The sequence below is a fragment of the Muntiacus reevesi genome, chromosome 15 (genome assembly GCF_963930625.1).
Source record: "Muntiacus reevesi chromosome 15, mMunRee1.1, whole genome shotgun sequence".
Classification (NCBI taxonomy): Eukaryota; Metazoa; Chordata; class Mammalia; order Artiodactyla; family Cervidae; genus Muntiacus; species Muntiacus reevesi.
The window spans coordinates 65,196,516-65,217,715 of record NC_089263.1 but is presented as its reverse complement, the minus strand read 5'-3'; the positions used below and the strand labels follow the sequence as shown (position 1 = coordinate 65,217,715).

The window sequence follows — 21,200 nt, the reverse complement described above, 5'->3', positions numbered from 1 at the left end:
GCGGGCGGGCGGCCGGCCCAGCGCAGCCGCGCAGCCAGCGCATCCCGAGGAGCAAGCCGGCGGCCGCGCACGAGCTCCGGGCCCGGCGGCGCGCGAGGCCCGCCCGAGCAGCGCCCGCCGCGGCCTCCAGCCCGGCCCCGGCCGGCCGGCCCGCGGAGATGCGGAGCAGCGGGCGCCGGAGGCCGCGGCCCGGCTAGGCCCGCGCTCTCTCCGGACGCGGCGCCCGGTGAGTCCCCGCCCGCCGCCCGCCGCCGGGGCCCGGATTTCCTCCCCGCGGCCGGGCCGCTTTGTTCGCGGCCGCCCGGGCCGGGGCGCGGGCCGCGCGCGGCCGGAATGGTGGCGCGGGAGCAGGAAGTGGCCGAGCGCGGCCTGGGCGGGGAGGGCGCGGGCCGGGCGGGCGGCGGGGTGGCGGGCCTCCGGCCCCGGCCTCCCGCATGACCTTGGGGAAGCGGCTCCGGCGGGCGAGGCCCGGGCCGGGGCGGAGGGGTGCGGCCGCGCGCCGGGGGGCCGGGGCCGGGGGTCCGTGGCGGCCGAGGGCTCCCGGGGCGCCCGGCCAGCGGGGCCCGGCGCACACTGGGTGCTCGGGGCCCGGGGAAAAGACTCGACCCGGCTCTCGTTCAAGTTTGTGGGTGGGCCCTTGGAAGGGACTTCATTTTCCCGTGGACAAAAAGTTGTCCGCGGTGGCTGGGTGCCCAGGCCCTCCCACAAAGGACTGCCGCCTTCCTGGGACCTGAGACTGGTCCCGGAGCTGGGTGGGTTCCGGAGCGCTGCCCACCCATCCCAGAGGCTGGGGCTCCTGGCCCAGGTTGGGGGGCTCCTGGGGCAGCTGGTGAACTTGGTGGGTGGGATTGGGTCCCGGCAGAGCTGGGGTTGTGGGCCTGTGCTCTGTGGCCTGCGGAGCCCCCCCAACGTTCACCCCTGGCCCCCTCCCACCTTGCTCAGGCCACTCCTGGCTGCCCTGGGCCCCTGCTCCAAGTGAAGAGTGGGGTGCATTGGTGGGGCTTGGTCCCCTGCCCCCCAGCTGAACGTCTAGTTCACAAACCCTTGTTTTGATGCCAAGGGAGGGGGCCTTTCAGAGCAGAGATTGTTATTTTTTTGGAAGGTCGTGACTTGAACAGTCATAGCAGTAATTCAGCTCCGTGGTGAAGGCGCTGGCAGGACCGAAGCCGCAGAAGCAGAGGTGCCCTCCGAGCCGCTGCCCGGCAGAGGCGGCCCAGGCCCCGGCTCGGCGTACACCTCTCTGCACAAGCACCTCGCCCTGTTGTGCGCAGATATATTTTTACACGCGGGGCTCTCGACAGCTGTTTGGCCCTGTCAGCAGCAGACCCGCTTGGCCCCGTGGGGGTGGGGGGCCCGGCCAGAGGTCTTTGAGTCCAGCCCTCTGCCTCCAGGCCACGCCCACTGGAGTGTGACCAGAGCCCCCCGTGCCTGCCAGGCCGGCTCTGAGCCCCATTGCTGGTGGTCCCTCCTCCGCTCTTCCTCGCCACTGAGGGGGCCGGAGAGCGGCTTCCCTGTCCTTATATCAGGCGCAAAGCAGTGAGTGGGTCCCCTGCCCTTCCGCGTTTAGCCCAGGATGAACAGTGCACAGCGGCTTTCTCCAGGAGCCCAGTAAGGTGGGCTGTGGGAGACGCACGTAGTGTGTATAGGAAGAGTGTGTATGTACGCATATACCATGGCGGAGGTACTTAGGGGTCTCTGCCCAGTCTGAGGGTCCCAGAGAGGAGTCTTTTCAGACCTGCCCTCATGAGTGCCTGACTGGAAGGGTAGCGGAGGACTGCTCATGGGGAGAACGCTGTTTCCCAGGATGCCCGGAACTGGTGATGTGGGCACTGGGTTTTGAGGGGTGCCTAGGAGTTCGTCCAGCAGGGGAGCAGCGGGGTGGGCCACACAGGATCAATGGCCAAAGTGTCTGCTCACGAGGAGGCCGCTGGTGGGCCTCCGGAGGGCGGGTGCCGGCCCCTGTGTTTGTACAGTCCCCCCTCCCCGATTAGTTGCCTCCTGAATGCTGTAATTATGGGTCTGTAACCACCCTGGACGGGGTGCTCCTCACAGACAGGACTCGTCTGAACCTCTCTTTGTACCCAGTGCCCAGCGCCGAGCCTGGCAAAACCAGAGATGCCTGGTCCATGTTGGCCGAATGAATGAACCGGATTCAGGCCGGCGGGGGCGCTGAGGTTTAGGAGGGGCCTGGGGTTTCTTTGGGGTGGGTGTGTGAGGGGTTTTGTGTAACCCTGGAGGGCTCCGGCTCGTCTGCAGCAGCCGCCTGCACGCCTGGCCCTGCCTTCTCCACGCTGGAACTCCTCTCCTTTCCAGTCTGGGGCAGAGAGGAGGAGGCCTGGGTCCTGCTCGGGAACCCCCGCCTCGGGGCAGGAGCACCATGGACGGGGGACCTGGGCGCCCTCGCCAAGGGACGGGGGAGACCAGGCGGTGTGGGCCGAAGCAGTCAGGGGGACTGCCTGGAAGAGAGGGCCTCCACTGGGTTGGCAGGTTAGGGAGTCTGGGATAGCAGTCAGGAGGACTGCCTGGAAGAGGGGGCCACCAGTGGGTCGGCAGGTTAGGGAGGCTGGGATATACCATGGGGGGTCTTTTGGGGACAGGAGTCATTCGTACAAAGGTCAGGGGAGGTGGGGATGGTCAGAGAGGGGGACAGTGAGCCCTGAGGGCTTCGGGGTGCGGGAGGGGTGGAGGCAGGGGGGCTTACAGCCCGGGCGGGGGGGAGGGCAGGCCCGGCCCGGGGAGCCGTGTGAGTGACTTGGGATCTGGAGCCAGGGTGGGAAGGCCGTGTGGGGGGCGGCGGCGGCTTGAAGGCTAAGGGGGACAGGTCATGTGGGAGGGTGCGCCTGGGCTGAGACCCCGGGCGCCATGGTTCTCTTGGGCGCACCTGAAGCTCCAAGGAGTGTTCCCCGGCCCAGCTCCGCCTCATGCTTCCCTTTGCTTCTTCCAGAGGCTGTCGGCGGCCCGCTGGGCGCGGGGCGGACCCCGCTGAGAGGTGTGAGAGTGAGGTCTGGGCCGCGTAGGCCCGCAGGAGCCGCAGCAGCATGAACGACGTGGCCATCGTGAAGGAGGGCTGGCTCCACAAGCGAGGTCAGTTTCCGCGGGCCGGCCCGGCTGAGGGCCCCGAGCTGGGCCTGTGGCTCCTCGGGGGCTGGGGGCGGTCTGGGCTGTGGCTGCCGGGCCTGCGGGGCCTCCCTGGGCTCTGGGAGCAGCCCAGGGGCGGTTCCAGGGCCCAGCGTCCCCGCGGCCTGGGGAACACAAGCCCCGCAGGGCCTCCCGGGTGGGAACACACAGCCCAGGCCGGTGTGCAGCCGCCTGGCCGAGGCTGCAGGCGGGGAGAACCACCCGCTTTCCTGGAAGGCAGTGAGGACTGGGGCCCATCCAAGGCCTGGCGTGCTGGCGGCCCAGGGCACTGCCCGAGGGCTCCTGAGGGCAGGGCAGGGCTGGCGGGCCTGGCCCAGGGCCAGTCTTGGCCCGGCTCTGGGCAGGAGGGGGCTCCGCACTGCCTGGGGCCCGGCGTGGGGCGGACTTGCGCTGGTGCTGCCAGGCTGCCTGGCCTGCCCCCCGCCCCGCCTGCCCCCTGCTCGCCCATGTGCCCCTGTGCCCAGGGAGGGACTCTCGGGAAGCCGGTGGGTTGGAGCTTGGTCCCGGGCGCCTCACCTTGCAGCCCTGTCTGCCTCACTGCCTTCTGTCCCGGAGAGGCTGGGCATGCGGCCGGGGGGCTGGACAGGCTTGATGTCGAGGTGTCTGAGGCGTCCGGGCAGGTCATGTTCTCCTGCTCCAGGCCGGGGGTTGGCTAGTCACCACCCGCTCCCCCAACTTCCCCTTCCTGCAGACCGGCTCCCTCCCAGAGCTCTGGCCACTCCACACTAGCTAGCCACTAGCCCCCCGACTCCTCATGCACGCCCTCCGAGGACGCTGTCCCCTCCCCACCTCAGGACCCCACAGGCCGCCGGGAGGCGGACCTCGGCACAGGTGGGCACCCGGGGAGCTGCCCCGCAGAGCAGGCTGGGAAGCACAGGGGAGACGAGACGCCGGGCGCCGCAGGGGCGCGAAGCCGGGGGTCACGGATGTGGTCAGCGTGAGCTTTCAGAGCTCGCTCCGGCAGTGGCTGGGGGCACGGTGCTCGGCCTCTGGACGGAGGTGGGGCGGCTGCAGGGGCCTGTGGTCCGTGGCCAGCCCGCCCCCCCCCCCCCCCCCCCCCCCCCCCCAGGGCTTCCTGCAGCGGCCGGCCGTCTGGGTCCCCTCCGCCAGCGCTGACCCTTTCCTGGTCCCCGGCCCCCGGCACGTGCCGCCCTGTCTCCTCACCTCATCGCCCTCTTTGGGGGCAGGGCTGAGCCTGCCCTGGGTCCCTGTCTTGCCCTCTGCACCTGGCGGCAGCACAGACACATCCCGGGGTCCAGGGCCTCTGAATCCTTGGCAAGCATTCGTCGGCTGACCAGGGACTGACCTGGGAGGTGTCCGGGGTCAGTGCTGCCAGGGCCCCCGGCCCAGCTCCTGGGGGTCCACTGGCCATCCCGGTTCGGGTAGAAGCGCCCCTCTACTGCTTGGGTGAGTCTGAGGGGGCCCCTCAGGGTGTGTGCCTTCTGGAGGGGCGGGGGGTGTCCAGGCAGCGCCCCATCACCGTGTCCGTCTCCATGGGCAGGTGCGTCGCGTCCTCGGGCCTTGGTGTTCTGGTCTGTATGGGGGAGCAGTGGGGGGCGGGCCCCTGGCCCCCGGGTGAGCGCAGCCAGCCGCAGGCCTGATGGGTCCTGTGTCTGCACTGCCTCTGGCCCGCGTGCCCACCGGGCGGTGTGTGGTGTGGCGGGGCGCTCTGGCCGCTGTGGCCCAGGAGGGGCCGTGCCACACAGGAGGTGCCCCGGGTCCATGCCCACGGCCCCCCCAGTGCCCCCGGGGGACCCCTGTGTCACCACCGTCTTGTTCTCTACGTCCATGCGTCTTCCACAAATCTGTTCTCCCCCCAAGTACGGGCTCTTCTGTGTGCTGCGCTTTGGGGTGGAAGGGCAAAAGGGGCAGAGGTCACGGCCGGGGTGGGGGCATCAAGGATAACCCCGATTTGGGGCTGGAGGGCTGTGGCGGTGCGGCTTCTCAGGCCACGGGGGACTCGTGTTTCTGTCCCGGGGGGTTACCTCCTGGGGGTCGGCAGGTGGCCGGCTGTGCACGTCCAGCCCCTCGGAGTGGCTGGAAGGGGGCGCTGTCAGCCGCGCCTGTGTGCTCCCCCCGTCCCAGAAGCCTCCCCCGCCTGCAGCGCCCTCCCTCCCCCCGCCCTGTCCCCACCTCTCAGGACCGGCCGGAGGAGGACGCCGAGGCCCCCCGTGGGGCGGCTCTGTGGAGTGGGGCCCGGGGCTGGGAGTGGCAGGGGGCTCCACCTTCCCCACCCCAGCCCCGCCGCCAGGGGCCTGATTCTGAGTGGGGGGCTCTGACTGTCCTCCAGCTCCTCACAGACCCCCGCGTGCCCCACGTGCCTCTTGTTACGGAGGTCGGGGGCTGCTGCCGGCCTGCGCTGCCCACTGTGCTGTCTGCCCTGTGTCCAGCCCCGGGCCGGTGGGCAAAGGGCAGCGGCCCTTTAGGGACCAAGCAGAGAGCTGAGGGGTGGGCGGCCAGGGTCCGTGCAGGACAGACCCCCGGGCCTGGCTCCTTCCCCTGCCCTTCAGGGACTGCATCGCTGACAGCGCGTGTTCTGGCCCAGAGCAGCCGAGCAGGCAGAGGAGAGCCCGCCTGGCGGCCAGCGTCCGTCCCTGCCCTGCAGCTCCTAGGCGTGGCCTCCGGGCCTCTGCGTCCCCAGGCGTCCCGGGGAGCATGCGGCCAACCTGCTAGAGGCTGGGAAGGACGAAGGCTGGGCCAACTGGGGCTGCAGGGACCGTGGGCAGGTCTCCCGAGAGACACCAGCACGTCCCGAGTACGAGTGGGTGTCCCAGAGGCAGGCCGACTTCCTGAGCAAAGTGGGATGCCCCAAGTGGCGGGCAGACACCCCCAGCCGTGGTGGACGCCCCGAGTGGCGGGCAGACACCCCCAGCCGTGGTGGACACCCCGAGTGGCGGGCAGACACCCCCAGCCGTGGTGGACGCCCCGAGTGGCGGGCAGACACCCCCAGCCGTGGTGGACGCCCCGAGTGGCGGGCAGACACCCCCAGCCGTGGTGGACGCCCCGAGTGGCGGGCAGATGCTTCTCAGCTCCAGCCACGGGTGCTGGGGAATGGTAGGCTCACTGTGGCTCACAAAGGCCACTTTGCAAAGATTGGGTCTTTTATGTGCATTGTCCTGAGTTTTCAAGGCGGACCGTTGAAAAAACAAGTCCTCTTCCAGGAGGCAGTCTGCCCGGACTTGGTCTGCAGTCCAGGAGGAGCCCCCACGCCGCGGCCTGGCAGGCAGGGGCAGAGAGGCAGGTGGAGAGCCAGCCTGGGGGCACGGGGTTCCCTGCCCTTCCTGGGTCTGGCCCCCCAATCCCCCAGTGAGGTCCGCCTGGTGGGGCCCCGTGTTCCTCGGGCTTGGGGTGGGGGGGCTGGCCCCGGGGGCGCCTCAAGCCTGCCTCTGCCGCGACCCCAGCCTGTGGCTGGCCCGGACCTTCCCCTGGTCCAGGCCCTTGCCAGCTCACTGAGCTGCCTCAGGCCTCCTGGTGGGGAGTGGGCTTCTGCGCTGCGCTGGCTCCTCCCCCGCCCCACCCCGGGCCTGGCTGGTTCCTGCTTCTGGCCCCCGCCCTGGGCTTCACGGGCTCCCTCCTCTGGCTCTGGGCCGGAGAGAGGGTGGTCCCACGTGCCGACAGCCTCCCACCCACCGCAGGCCTGAGCGTCTCACAGGGCGGGGCTCTGGGGGTGCAGCCCAGCTCCCCTCGAGGAGGCCGCAGTTCTGCTGGCCAGAACACGGGGCTCGCGGGACCCCCAGGGGAGGGGGGCCGCTGCCTGTGCCGCGCCCAGGCTGGAAAGCCGGCTGAGCTGGGCCCCCAGGCTCCGTGTCTCTGGCCCAGCGAGGCGCGTCCAGCTTCCCTCCGGGTCTCGCCGCGGGGGCCGTGGCTTTGGCCCGGGTGGTCCCCTTGGGCCGCTCTGAGCAGACGGCCAGCCCCAAGGGTGGGAGCCGGCGCCTGGGCGGGGCCGTTCCTGGAGGGGCGCCCCCAGCCTGCGGGTGATGACCCGGGGCCGGGGCGTGTGGCTGAGGCTGAGGCTGAGGCCCGCGGCCCGTGTGGGGCCGAGTTTCCTGTTTTGTGAGCGGGCTGAATTTTCCCTTCAAAACAAACAACAAAAGAGGAAGCTGGGGCGTCCTTGCGCTGGGGGTAGGGGGTCATCCCCGCCTCCGCCCCGGGTCCCTAGACTCAGACGCTGCCTCTGCCTGCTTCCTGGCCCTGCGCTGGCGGGCGGGGAGGGCCCGGGCCCTGGGGCACAGCGTGTGTCCCTACAGGGTCGGGAGGGCGTCCTGCCCACTGCGGTCCTCGGGGCAGCTGGGCCGGGTCGCGTCAGGCCAGTTCCTAGAAGTGTGGTGGGGGTGGGTCGTCCCCCCGGCCAGGCTCACGGCCAGCAGCCACCCCGGGAGCCTCGCGTGACTGCTCCCACGGGGTGGGTGCACTCGGTGCGTGCCTGTGCGCCTCCCCCGGGCGGGCTCCCCCGGACCTGGCCCCCCAGCCGCTTGGCAGAGGGCCCCGGGCTCTGGCCCGCGTGCGCCCCATGCGGCCACGCCTTCCCTGCCTTCCCGCCTGCGTCACGCGGCTCCCTAACCGTCAGAAATAGCAGACTCCTGTCTCAGGAATGTTGGAGTTGATGGGGGGGCTGGTTACGTGTGCCGTCGCTCTTGCCAACCCTGGGGCCGTGGGCTGGGGTCCCCGGGGTTCTGGGTGTGCGCCCAGGGCTGAGCTCCCTGAATCCTGGGCTTTGCCCGCGGGGCCCGCTTGCCCCAAGGCCTCAGCCGGGTTCCCACAGGGTCGGGGCCCCCACACGGGGCCGGCCTCTCAAAGGAGCCCTCTGGCCATGAGGGCCTGCTGCTCTGCCCCAGGCTGGGGTGTTGGGTGCGTGGGGAACCTGAGTAGGGGCTCTGAGGAGCTTGGAGGGGACGGGGCCAGGGCGGGCGTGGCCGGGCGCGAGGAGGGTGCAGTCTGCTGGCTACAAAGGGGGCGCGTGCCCCAGCCCTGCCGCCACCCCCGGCTGGCCCGCTGCGACGGGCTCCACGCTGGGGAGCGGTCGGGGGCGGGCGGCCAGGCGGCAGGGGCCCCGACCCACCCCCAGGTCCCTGACCTCTCTGCCATGTGGGCGGTGCTCTCTCCGGGGGGCGTTGGTGCTCGGAGCCCCTTGGCCGCGGGGAGGCTGGGCTTGCTTAGACGCCCCCTCTGAGCACCTGGGCCGGCGGGCCGGGGGCCGTGGGCACGGGGTGGGCCCAGCTGCCCCCCACCTGCCTCCCGGGAGCCATGCTGCCCGCCTGTTCACTCCCCTCTGCTGCCCCGGGGAGCCTGGCAGCTTCCTGGGTTTGGTTGGGTCCATCCTGGGCTCTTGGCTCAGGGGTGAGAGGTGTGTCCCTAGGGAAATGTTCTGGAAACCCAGCACGTGCGCGCGTGTGACTCTGGGTGGCCCTGCCCGAGGGCCGGGGCCTGTGACCCACAGGCCCGCAGCTGAGGGAGGAAGCTGTGGAGTGACCGGCCTGCGGGCTGCCCTTCCTCCTCCCGTCCCGAAAGCGTAGGCCCCCAGACGCCCCTGTGGCCGTTCGGCGGGTGACGTGGGTGAGGGTCGTCGGGCCGCTGGGGGCTGGGGAGACGAGAGGCGGGGCGGTGGGCTGGGCAGGGGCGCCGTGTCCCGGCAGAGGGCCCGGGACGGAGCCGGGGTGGGGGGCTCAGGGCGGCCACTTTCTCTGGCCGATGCAGCGGGTGACGTGTGTGCCCAGGGCGGAGGCGGGGTTTTCGGAGAGGGTGGCCTGGCGGGTGGACGTCCAGGCCGGGCAGGCGTGCAGGCAGGGCAGGGGTGGGTCATGGTTGGCGAGAGGCCCCGAGGCTGGCGCTGCCCTGGGGCAGCGGGAAGCGAGAGGGCAGCCCCCAGGGCCTTTTTCTCTGTCTCGGTGCCGGGGGGCCCAGCGTGCCCCCTGACGGCACCCCTGTCTCCCGCCCTGCCTCCCCGCGTTCCTCCGCAGTCCGTGCGCCTTGGGCCCTGCCCACTCAGTGTCAGAACCAGAGACCTCACAGCGTCTCAGCGTCCAGGAGCGGGAACGGCCCGGCAGCGGGACCTTGACTCTGGCCCCAAGGTGCCTCTCTGTGACCTCGAGAGCCCTTGCCTTGGGCCTCGGATTCCCCTGGGAGCGGCTGGTCATGGGGCTACCCCTTCTCTGCCTGTGGGCCGCCGGGGAAGGCTCAGGGCTCATGTGGGGGGGCGCCTTTCCCCCCCTCGCCTCTGCTGGGCTGGGGCTGGACACCCGTCCTCTCCGCTCTTCCGAACTGCCCATTCTGCACCCAGGAGGACCTCGTGAGTGCTGCGTGCCCAGGAGCGAGGAGCCGGCGGTGTGGTTTGCATGGCAGCCCTGGCCCCGCTGGGGTGGGCTGCGCCCCCTCCCTGGCACTGGCCCTCAGCGTGTGCTGACCGTCCGTGGCTGGGTGTCCTGCCGGGGGGACAGGGCCTGCGGATGTGGGTATGTGACCGGGTGCGGGCCGAGCTGGCTGGCACGCAGTAGCTGTCACTGGCCGATGGGTGTGGGGCGGGGGCACCGTGCGGGGGCCGCCGTCAGCTGGCGCCTGCTCCCCGGGCCTGCTGGGGCTCGCTCCGCTCTGGCGGAACAGCGCGGTGCCGCCTGGCCCCCTGCCAGCCGCTGCCTGCCACCTACCACTGCCGTGGCAGCGCGTTCATCCAGCAATCTCCCGAGAGCTGGGGACTCAGGACCGCTCAGGGGCCTGTGCGGGGGGCTCGGGGTGGGGCTCACAGGGGCCGAGACCCCCGGCGAGGGGAGGGTGTGCCTGCAGCTGGCCTGGGTACTGGGAGGCTGCGCGCTGCGTCCCCGGGGCCCACAGCTCGGGTCTCGGCCGGGCACCCTGACCCACAGCACGCTGAGACTCACACTGGGAGACGTGCTGGGGGATGTGGGGGGCTGGCCGTCAGCCTGCGTCCGTCCCCGGCCCGGCTATGGGAGACCAGCGATGCTGGAGAGGAACCCCCCTTCCTTGGGGGTCCTGTAGCTGGGGATGAGCTGGCGTGGTGGAAGGTCCCTCTTGGCAGACCGTACTTGGGGACACTGGGAGGCCCTGGGCAGGCAGGAGAGAAGGGGGCCCCGCCCTGGGCTTCCCCGTCTGTCCCCAGCACGGGCTGTGTGCGTCTGTCCTGCTGTCCCCCCCACCGTCGTCGGCCCCCAAGTATCACGGCCAAGAGGACGGCGCGCCGTGGCCAGGCCCTGGGCCAGCGGCCCCGCCGCGTCCTGTCTGTGCCGAGCTCATTCAGATGCAGGTCGCAGCTGGCGGCCCCCGAGTGACCGCCTGGCTGGACGTCAGCAGGCGGGAGCGTCCCAGAGACTGTAGAACGGGGTCTGTGTGTCTCCGAGCCTCGGCCCTGGCCTCCCCCCACCATCCCCGCGCTGCAGCAGGGCTCCTGCCCCTGCTCCGGGGGTCTGTGTGCCGGCTGCTGGGCGCCTGAGGCGGGTGCGGGGAGAGGTCGCCTCCTCCTCCGGCTGTCGCCTCCACTGTGGGCTGCCTGGCCCCCTGCCCCCCCTCAGCCCCGCCCTCGTCGGGTCCCAGAGCCCACGCGGCCCCGGCGGTGGGCTTGTGGGGGAAGAGTGGGCAGGGGGTGGCGGGGCCCACGGTTGGGGGCGCGGCGGGGTCTGAGGCCCAGGCTGGGGCATGGGGCGTCCTGCCGGCGGCCCGCATGGGGCGCAGCACTGGGGGCCCATGCTGGGCGCGGTGGGGGCGGCAGCATTTGGTGAATGAAGATGGATCTGGGGGCTGCTCGGATGTGGCGCACATCGCTCTCTCCGCGCACTTAGCGTCCCGGGGAGCGGCAGCTGGCGGGACGGGAGGCTCTCCATCAGGGGCCGACAGCTCCAGACTGGCACGCAGGCGGGTGGGGCGGGCGGCGGGCGGGTGGTGGGCGGCCCCCAGACAGCTCGGCCCCCCCCCGCCCTCCTCCCCCATTGCTGGCACAGGCTGTCGAGGGGGCCCCAGCCCTGGGACGGGAAGCACCGTGCCGGCCACCTCCCCTGGGGTGTGGGTCTCAGGACTGGGTGGGCACCCTGCTAAACACTGCCGGGGTGGGGGCAGGTCACCGGCCACGTCCTGGGCCCTCCCAGGCGGGTCAGCAGTGTCTGGGTCTGGAGGAGACCCCCACCTGTGATCCCTGGGGGAGGGCGGGGAGCGGCTGCAAGCCCCTCGCATGCCCCAGAGGCCCGGGGTGGGGGTGGGCCGGGGCAGAGGAGCTGGCGAGGGGAGGGGGTCTGGGTCCTGCCCGGCCTCCAGGAAAGCCTGGCCCCCTCCCCTCCACTGCCCGGTGGTCCTCTGCCAATGTGGGCGCCTAATTAGTAAGTTCTCTGCTGTCGTTCAAACTCCTTGCTCGGCAAAATGGAAATGAAACGTTTTTTCTGGGTGTCAGTATGAAAAATGGCAGTTGCTGGGACGTCACAGAGGACATCTGCTCTGGTTCTCTGGCGCGAGCGCCCGTGTACGGCTGATGCTGCAGAACTTGGGGGGAAACTTTCCCAGGGACCTGGGTGACCCGTGGGTGGGACGCAGGGCCTTCCGGGCCTGGCTTCACGACAGCGCGCTGGGCCCCCCGGATGGCAGGAGGGTCCTCACACGGGCAGGGGCTTCTGCTCCGAGTGCCCGCCCTGGGGGCCTGCTGAGGGTGGGCTCGCGTCTGCCCGGCAAGCCTGGGTGTGGTGCCGGCCGCCCGGCGCTGCACGCAGACTCCTGGAGGGCTCTCAGGACTAGGCCGGCCTCCATCAGCTCCAGGCGCCCACCTGGACCCCTTTCCAACACAGGCCAGGGTGGGCTCTCCATCAGAGGTGGGCGCTCTCCCATAGCAAGCCCTGCCCTCCTGGCCTGCCCTCCACCCTCGGGTATCGGGGTCCATGCCTGGCCTGGCCCTCAACCCCAGGGAAGAGGGTGTGCGGGTCCCGTGGCCCAGCCTCATGCCCGTCTGCCGCATCCACAGGTGAGTACATCAAGACCTGGAGGCCGCGTTACTTCCTCCTAAAGAATGATGGCACCTTCATTGGCTACAAGGAGCGGCCGCAGGACCTGGAGCAGCGAGAGTCGCCCCTCAACAACTTCTCCGTGGCCCGTAAGTGTGTGGCGGCCGGCGGCAGGGGTCCTCACGCGTCTGCAGCCCCTCGTGGGCACCCCCAGCCTCGGCATCTGGGCCGCCAGCCCTAGGGAACCGACAGTGGCCGGTTTTGGCTGCAGGGGTCTCTGAGCCGACGCCCGGGGTTCGTTGGGGGTGGAGTGCTCCCCACCAGCCCCGGAGGCGCCGACGGGCCTCCTAGGGCTTCTCCCCAAGGCCCGGACCCGAGGCAGGCCGGCGCGCACCAGCTTCGGGGACCTCTGCCCGCCGGGCACAGGTTCTCAGAGGCCCCAGCCCCGTGTGGGCGTGTGTGCCCACCTCAGCGGGGCGCGGGCTGGGTGGGTGCGGCACTGCTGGCCTGGGCGCCTCCGGAGGCTCAGTGGACGGGCACGTTTTCTGAAGCAAGTGCCACCGTGGCCTTGTGTGCCTGCGGGGGGATGGCAGGTATGACCCTACCTGTGCTGGGGGTACCCAGGCGTGAGGATGGGTGGCCAGGCAGGGCCTTCAGCGCTGGGTGCTGTGCCCAGGCTGGCCCGGGACACAGGCCTGGTGGGTGGGTGAGTGATGACTTGTTAACTGGCAGACCCCGGGGCCCGCCCGCCTGCTGTTGGGTCGCAGAGTGCAGTCCCAGTCCCACCCCGGGCTCCCTTGTAAGCCCCCCACACTCCGGCTGGCTCCACCCTCCCTGCTGGGAGCCTGGGGTCCGCCAGCTCCCCCACCACGCATCAGCCCGGGGTTCTGGTGCAGGATGGGGGGGGCGTGTAGCACCGTGGCCCATGCCCCAGCCTCTGCGCCTGTGGATCCCCGGGTGGGGGCCAGCCTGGTCCCTTGGTTGTCCTGCCCCCCCACCACCCCCCGCTGCTGTACCTGGCCCCGTCCGCGCTGCAGGGGAGGCCTGGCCGACACACCCCACCCCAGGGCTTCCAGTGGGGGAAGTAGAGGCCCTACCTCCAACGAGGCCCTGGCTGGGGGCTCCTGGGGTGCTTTACCAGGGCCTGGCTCCCCTGAGCCCTGAACTCTCCTCCCAGGCCCCTCAGGCTTCAGCAAAGCAGGTAGAACAGCGGTGGGGGAGGGTGCGGGGAGGAGGCAGATACCCGTTCTGGCAGCCCCGTGGCCACGCGTCTGGGCTCCCCACGGGGACCCCTGGGCTGGGCTGGGGGCTTCGGGCCTGGAGAGGATGCTCCAAGGGGCGGCTGCCACCTCATGGGGGAGGAGGTCCTTCGGAATGTTCCCCGAACCCAGCACAGGGGAGTGTGGGGGCCGTCAGGATACACACGGGAGGTGGGCATCACCCAGAGGGGCTTCCAGCAGCAGGTGGGGCGGGGCCTTGAGCCAGGCCTTAGGGCAGCAGGAGCAGGAGCTCCGGAGCAGAGCCGACAGGGAGGGGCTGGGTGGCTCCGCGGGGGCCTCTGCAGCAGGGGCTGTTCACTCGGGAGGGGTTCCTGGGGTGGGGGTGAGAAGTCAGGCCCTGGATGGGTCAGCCACCTGGGTCCTGGGGACTCCTGGTGGTCTCTGATGGGCTGAGCGAGCTGGAGGCGGGGTGTGCGGACCCAGCAGGCTGCCGCACAGGGTTTCCTCCCTCTCCTGCCCCGGGCAGACGTGGGCCCCCAGCATCCTCCCCCCCCAGCCCCCCGCCCTGGTCCCCAGCCTGGCAGACTGTTCCTTGCTTCCTGGCGGGGCCCCTCGCGGTTGCCAGGGCCTAGACACTGGAATGTCGGAGGCCCCTGCGCTGGCCCCAGGCCCCCTCCTGCCTCGCACAGGCCGGGCTGGAACCCAGCCCCTCTTTGGGCCCCGGGCACACCCACAGCTCCTTTGCTGCAGGTGAGTGCGTTTGGGGCACGCGTGCTCCAGATGTGTGTGCACTCCCAGGTCCGCCAGCCTCTTTCTGCCTCTGCGTGCACGCGGGGGTCTGGGCAGCAGTGCGGGGAGGCTGCAGCCCAGGTGGCCTCTGGGGTGGACAGGCAGCCGCTCCAGAGGGTGAGTGATTACGAGCCTCCGTCCCTGGCCTGGCCCTGCATTGAGACAGGGCGGGGAGCCCGCTGGGAAAGCGGTGGGACGTTCCTGCTCGGGAAGCTGGGGAGCTGCTCTCCCGTGAGGCCTCCCCCCCGCTGGCCCGTCCTCAGGCCCCCCACCCTCCTACTGGTTGAGGGCCACGTCCTGGGCAGCTGGGGAGCTCAGAGACCAAAGGACAGACCATGCCGATGGGTCCGCCCAGTCGCAGACACCCCCTCGGGGGCACCGCCTAGCTTCCAGCAGGGTCCCAGCTGGAAGGGGCGCTTTGGCCCCCTTGTACGGGGATGGAGACTGAGGCTCGGAGAGGTCTGGCCTGCGGCAGGGGGGCCAGGACGCTGTGCAGACAGGCGCTTCCTGCCCCTAGAATGCCAGTTGATGAAGACGGAGCGGCCGCGGCCCAACACCTTCATTATCCGCTGCCTGCAGTGGACCACAGTCATCGAGCGCACGTTCCACGTGGAGACGCCCGAGGAGCGGTAGGAGTGTGGGCACGGCGCCGGGGAGGCCCCGGGCCCCGGGCAGAGCCGGGGGCCTCACCTGAGCGTCCCACAGGGAGGAGTGGACCACCGCCATCCAGACGGTGGCCGACGGGCTCAAGAGGCAGGAGGAGGAGACGATGGACTTCCGGTCGGGCTCCCCCGGCGAGAGCTCGGGGGCCGAGGAGATGGAGGTGTCGCTGGCCAAGCCCAAGCACCGCGTGGTGAGCCCCAGCCCTGCCCGGGGCCCTGCGGTCACGGACCCCCAGCCCCTGCACGGGAGCAGGGGAGAAACGCTGGGTCCAGGAAGGCCTGGGTACTGTTAGCCCGTCCCCCAGGCCCCAGGGTTCCCATCGGGGCACGCAGCCCTGAATCTCCCTTGAGCCCTGGACTCCCAAGGACCGCCCCCCACTGCCCCAGCCTCACTGGGTCGGCCCCAAGGCTGCCCGCGGAGGCCGCGGCCCCCCTCAGCACTGTTGGGCCGCCAGCAGTCACCGGCTGCCCCTGACCCTGGTGCCCGCACGCTGCCCTCAGACCATGAATGAGTTTGAGTACCTGAAGCTGCTGGGCAAAGGCACCTTTGGGAAGGTGATCCTGGTGAAGGAGAAGGCCACAGGCCGCTACTACGCCATGAAGATCCTGAAGAAAGAGGTCATCGTGGCTAAGGTAGGGGCGGGGCCGGGGCGGGGCCACGCGGGCCGGGGGGGTGGGGGGCCAGGCGGGCCGGGGGCGGGGCCACGCGGGCCGGGGGGTGGGGGGCCAGGCGGGCCGGGGGCGGGGCCAGGCGGGGCCAGGCGGGCCCGGGGGCGGGGCCGGGGGGGTGGGGGGGTGGGGGGCCACGCGGGCCGGGGGCGGGGCCAGGCGGGCCCGGGGGCGGGGCCAGGCGGGCCGGGGGGGTGGGGGGCCAGGCGGGCCGGGGGCGGGGCCAGGCGGGCCGGGGGGTGGGGGGCCAGGCGGGCCGGGGGCGGGGCCAGGCGGGGCCGGGGGGGGTGGGGGGCCAGGCGGGCCGGGGGCGGGGCCAGGCGGGGCCAGATGGGGCAGGGGGGTGGGGGGCCAGGCGGGGCTGGGCAGGCAGCTCAGCAAGGCCTGTCTTCCAGGACGAGGTGGCCCACACGCTCACGGAGAACCGCGTTCTCCAGAACTCCCGGCACCCGTTCCTGACGGTGAGTGCCCCCCGTACTCCTGGGCCCCCGGCAGCGCTGGGAACCCCAGCCCATACTCCCTGCCAGCCCGGCAGGCTCAGAGCTTGGCTGATGGTGGGCGGGCCTGCGGGAGGGGCAGACAGCGGTGCTAGGTGCGGGGCGTGCGGGTGCACAGAGTGGGCAGGGGCTCCAGTTTCTGTCCTGCTAAGACCCCAGGAGGCCGCACTCCCCATGCCCACCCTTCTGCACGGCCTTTCTGGGCTTCCCCTGGGAGGCTCACGGCAGGCAGTCCCTGTCCTGGGGGAACTCGGCCCAGGAAGGATGTATGGAAAACCCCCAGCCCTCACCAGGCCTGACTGGCTGTGCTCCCAGGTCAGCAGTCAGGCAACCAGCCCCGGGACCACTGTGCTCAGCACGGGTGTCCGGTGTCCTCTCTCCTCTCTCCAGGGGAGGGAGCTGAGGAGCGGTCCCTAAGACATTCTGCCCTGAGAAGCTTTAGGCTAGGCGTTAAGAGCAGGCTTTGTGTTTATCCCAGACTTACGAGTGTGGCTTTGCCTCATCCGCTTCATTTTCCCCTTCCCCTTTGTCTGGCCAGAGGATTGTGAGGGAAAGACCAGGCTTTGTCACACCCTTCACCCTCCATTGGGTCGAGTACTGGCCACCTCAAGTCCTGCAGGGATCCGGACTTGCCCTTGCCCTCCCTCCGGATGCCCGCTGGCTCTCCCTGGGGATGGGGGATGGAGCAGAGTGTGGGGGAGTCTCCCGTCTGTATCTTCATGAGCCAGCGGGCCATCCCATCAGAAGCCTTTCTTTTGAAGTGAGGCTGCCTGTGGTTTGATGCATGAGGGCAGTGGGTCGTGTCCTGCAGGGGAATCTCCACGTGGTCACTGGACCTGCAGCTGCTGGTCCTCGGGCGTGGCCTCTGGGGCAGCTGGGGGTCCCCCACTCACAGGGCAGCCACCCTGCCCAGCCAAGGGCCGGGTTCCAGCTCTGCTTCTCTTGCAGGCCCTGAAGTACTCCTTCCAGACCCACGACCGCCTGTGCTTCGTCATGGAATACGCCAACGGGGGCGAGGTAGGGCCCTGCCGCGGGGCGGCCCTCTCGGAGCCCCGGGTGTTCGGGGGGCCACCCTCCCCACTCCCCGACAGGTTAGGGACTCCGCCCCGCGGCCCTGGCTGAGGTCGCTGGCCGCGCTCAGGCTTCTCGTCCCGCAGCTCTTCTTCCACCTGTCCCGGGAGCGGGTGTTTCCCGAGGACCGGGCCCGCTTCTACGGCGCGGAGATCGTGTCGGCCCTGGATTACCTGCACTCGGAGAAGAACGTGGTGTACCGGGACCTCAAGGTGGGCGGGGCCGGGAACAGGGGGGCGGGGCTTGGGAAGAGGTCAGGGGCGGGGCCGGGAGCGGGGGGCGGGGCCTGGGTGTGGGGAGGCGAACTGGGGCGGGGCCAGGGAGCACGGAGCGGACTGGAGGGAGAGGGGAGTCAGGGCGGGGCTGGGGAAGGGGGAGGGGAGCGGAGGCGGGGCGCCGGGGCGCCAGGTGGTCGGGAGGCGGGCTGAGCTGGGGGCCCACTTCCGCAGCTGGAGAACCTCATGCTGGACAAGGACGGGCACATCAAGATCACCGACTTTGGACTGTGCAAGGAGGGCATCAAGGACGGCGCCACCATGAAGACTTTCTGCGGGACCCCCGAGTACCTGGCCCCTGAGGTGCGCACTGCCGCGCCCTAGCCCCCGGTCCCGCCCGTCCCCTCTCGCGGCCCAGGTCCTCATGTCTCCTGTGCCCTCTGAGCCGTGCCCTGCACCCCCAGGTGCTGGAGGACAACGACTACGGCCGCGCGGTGGACTGGTGGGGGCTGGGCGTGGTCATGTACGAGATGATGTGCGGCCGCCTGCCCTTCTACAACCAGGACCACGAGAAGCTCTTCGAGCTCATCCTCATGGAGGAGATCCGCTTCCCGCGCACACTCAGCCCGGAGGCCAAGTCCCTGCTCTCGGGGCTTCTCAAGAAGGACCCCAAGCAGCGGTGAGCCCCGCCCGAGCCGCCCTCCAGCTGCCTGTCCCCCAACACCCCCGGGAAATGCCCAGCCAGCTTTGCCGGTGGTCGTGTGCGATGTCCTTGGCCTGGGCTGGCCCAGGCAGGGCGGCCCCTCATACCTGGTCAGGAAGACCCCGCCTGGCTGGTAGCTCCTGCCCACCTAGCGCCCTGCACCTGCTGGACTTTGTCGTGGAAGGGGCTGCTCTTGTTATTTGCTGCCTGGCAGCCAGCCTCAGCCTGAGCCCCGGGCCCGGCAGGCATGACCGGTCACCTTGGCCTCCGTTTCCCCCTCAGGCTTGGCGGGGGCTCTGAGGACGCCAAGGAGATCATGCAGCACCGATTCTTCGCCAGCATCGTGTGGCAGGATGTGTACGAGAAGAAGGTGCGTGGGGCTGCGCCCCAGCCAGCTCGCCTGCTCACCTGCACCTGCTCACACCTGCTGACCCCCACCTGCTCACACCCACTCAAATCTGCCCACACCCCCATCCACGTGAGGAGGCTTTCGAGGATTGGGGCAGCATGCTTCCTGCACACGTGGTTCTCTGCTTTTTGCTCTCTGCGGGACCCAGGAGCTCCAGGCCCTGGCCCGTGCTGGCTGCTTGGCTCACAGACCCAGGAAGGTGGTCCCTAGGCATGCTAGGTGTCTCTCCTCAAGCCCACTTCCACCCTGTTGGCAGCGCACCCTTCCTCTGCAGGCTGCACGCAGCCAGCTGGACCTCTGTCCCTGAAACGGGGCTTCCCGACCCTGCCCCTTGCCAGCCAGGGTCCTGCCTCCTGAGGGCTCTGGTGCCAACCCTGACCCAAGACCCAGCCTGCTCGTGGCTACTAGTTCCCAGGCAGTCCTGACCCCGGGCCAGGGTGGAGCACACGGGGGCCCTTGCTCCCTCCCATGAGCCTGGCCCTTTAAAGGTGCCCTCAAATCCTGTGTCGTGGTGGGCCCCTGCAGCTGGACGCTGCCTGGCCACTCTGATGCCCGGGGCCAGGAGTGAGGTGGGTGGCCCCGCAGGTGAGGTCCCCCAGGGCACCCAGGCAGGGGAAGCCCCGGCCACAGGCTTGTCTCCTGGGTGGGGAGCTGTGTCCAGGTCCAGGTGTGCCGGGCAGTGCGGAGCAAGGCTGGTAACCTGCGCCCCCCCCTTCTGCAGCTCAACCCGCCCTTCAAGCCTCAGGTCACGTCTGAGACAGACACCAGGTATTTTGACGAGGAGTTCACGGCCCAGATGATCACCATCACGCCACCCGACCAAGGTGAGGGCAGCTCTCCCTGCCGACCTCTCCAGGCAACAAAAGTCTGTTCAGCGTTTCATTGGGCGGCTCCCTCTGCAGGGTGGGCACCAGGGCCGCAGTGCCCCGGTCCCGGGATCGTGGGGGTGGGGGTCACTGAGGCTGGTTGTGGAGTCTGGGAGGTGAGCCCTCGGGGCCTGCCTCAGTTTCCCTGGTGTCCGGGAGCTGAGCTGCCTCTCCTGTCCACAGACGACAGCATGGAGGGACTGGACAGCGAGCGGAGGCCCCACTTCCCCCAGTTCTCCTACTCGGCCAGCGGCACGGCCTGAGGGGCCCGCCGGGCCGAGCTCAGGACACCGCCACGGGCAGCCACGTGCTCCAGACGACGCTTCGGAGGATTGGGAGGAAGCCTCGCATGGAGGATCTGTATTTAATGTTTTTTATTTCTGGACGCGTTTGGATGGAACCATGCCGCCCTTCAACACGGATGGGGAGGTGCCCCATGCTGTGGGCAGGGCCGCCTGCACTGGGGGCAGAGTGCCCCTGCTAGCCAGCTCGGGAGGAAGACGTCCTGCGGTTTCTCTTAATTTATTCATCCAGTTCTCCAGACGCGGCCTCGGCCTTCGGAACAATTAGATTCCTGTAGGAAAATGAGGACTTCTGCAGCCGCGTGCACATGGGTCCCCGTGGGCCCTGCACGTGGCCCTTCCGTCCGTCCGTCCGGCCAGCTGTCCCCAGCTGCCTCCGTCTCCCCCAGCCCCACAGCCCTGGAAGCTGTCTGACTGTGGGGTGCTGGCCCGGCCCCCTTCTCGCTCGGGGAGGGACTGAGTGGAGGCTGCAGGAGGGCGGCCCCGAGGATCGGGCCGGCCGGGGCTCTGGCGAGATAGAGGGGCCGGGTGCCACCTGTTGCTGTCTTTGCGTCCTGGGGTTTCTGATCTCAGGAGAAAGCCTCCCTGCGCCCCTTTCCCACTGGGACCGTCTCCCCGATGGCTCCCCCGGTAGCACTTGTCCTTCTAGAAGCTTCACTCCCGCTGTCACCCCGGCCCCACCCGACGCCCTCTGCAGGGGCCATCGCTGCACCCAGTACGCCTCCTGGCCAGATGCTGCGCTGCACCAAGGCGTTTTTTTATACTCAACTTTAGTATTTTTACTATTATGAGACTTTCCCTCCAAATTCTTCAATAAAAATTGCTTTTCAACTCTGTGGCTCGTTTCGCTGGGTGGCTGGCCCCCTCGCAGGGCGGACCTGGCCTTCCTGCGCCCAAGGCATCCTGCCTGGAGGCCCGGGGATGACTGGTGAGGGAAGGTGTCCCCCATCCGCCTCTGGTAGGATTCACTGGGGGATCGGGCGGAATGCCTTGGCTGCCTCTGTGCCCACGGCTTCACCCCAGCCCCACACCTCAAGCAGGCCACCCAGACTGCACAGCTGTCTGCCCAGTAGCACCACCCATGCAGCAGAGAGCTGACCATCAGGATGGACCGAGACCTTGCAGGGCCCACTGCTGGCTAGGACAGACACTCCAGCCACCGCCAGGCCCTGGGGCCCGAGAGGCCCAGAGGACAGCCTGCCGGGGCTCACACGGCAAGCCTGGGACAGCTGGGAGGGGGCCCAGGGTGTCCAAGCGGCCCAGCGGGACGAGTCTCGGGCGCCACCTGGTGGGCGCAGAGAGAAGCTGGCCGCGCCGCGCCGGCCTCCGGGCGGGACCATCCGGCACCTGCGGGGAGGGGCGGGGCCTCGGCTCTCCCCTCTAGTGGACTCCGCCCCGAAGGTGTGGGCCGGACGTTCACGCGGGCTGGCGCCTGGGCCTGGGGACGGGGGCGCAGCCGTCTCCAGGCTCCGGAGCAGGTGGCCCTGGCAAGGCATTCCTTGGGGTGGGGGGGCTGCCCGCTTGTGCTGGACGGGGTGCCTGAGAGGAGTGTGGGGTGCTGGAGGTCAGTCCAGGCCTGGGGGTGCCTCTGCTGCTGCTGCTAAGTCGTTTCAGTCGTGTCCGACTGCGCGACCCCATAGTCGGCAGCCCACCAGGCTCCGCCATCCCTGGGATTCTCCAGGCAAGAACTGGAGTGGGTTGCCATTTCCTTCTCCAATGCATGAGAGTG

The 21,200-nt window shown here is 70.2% G+C and overlaps 1 protein-coding gene across 1 annotated transcript; it reads left to right on the top strand.

Annotated features, from left to right (window-relative positions):
* The first annotated feature begins 1 nt into the window (after window position 1).
* On the top strand, window positions 2-20,302 carry AKT1 (AKT serine/threonine kinase 1). Its single transcript, XM_065906335.1, has 14 exons — window positions 2-226; window positions 2,947-3,084; window positions 12,089-12,217; window positions 14,595-14,706; window positions 14,783-14,930; window positions 15,241-15,372; window positions 15,804-15,869; window positions 16,854-16,922; window positions 17,063-17,188; window positions 17,426-17,554; window positions 17,656-17,870; window positions 18,177-18,264; window positions 19,025-19,127; window positions 19,353-20,302. Exons 2-14 carry the CDS (start codon window positions 3,039-3,041, stop codon window positions 19,430-19,432), a joined length of 1,443 nt encoding a protein of 480 aa, XP_065762407.1. The 5' UTR covers window positions 2-226; window positions 2,947-3,038; the 3' UTR covers window positions 19,433-20,302.
* Window positions 20,303-21,200: the final 898 nt, after the last annotated feature.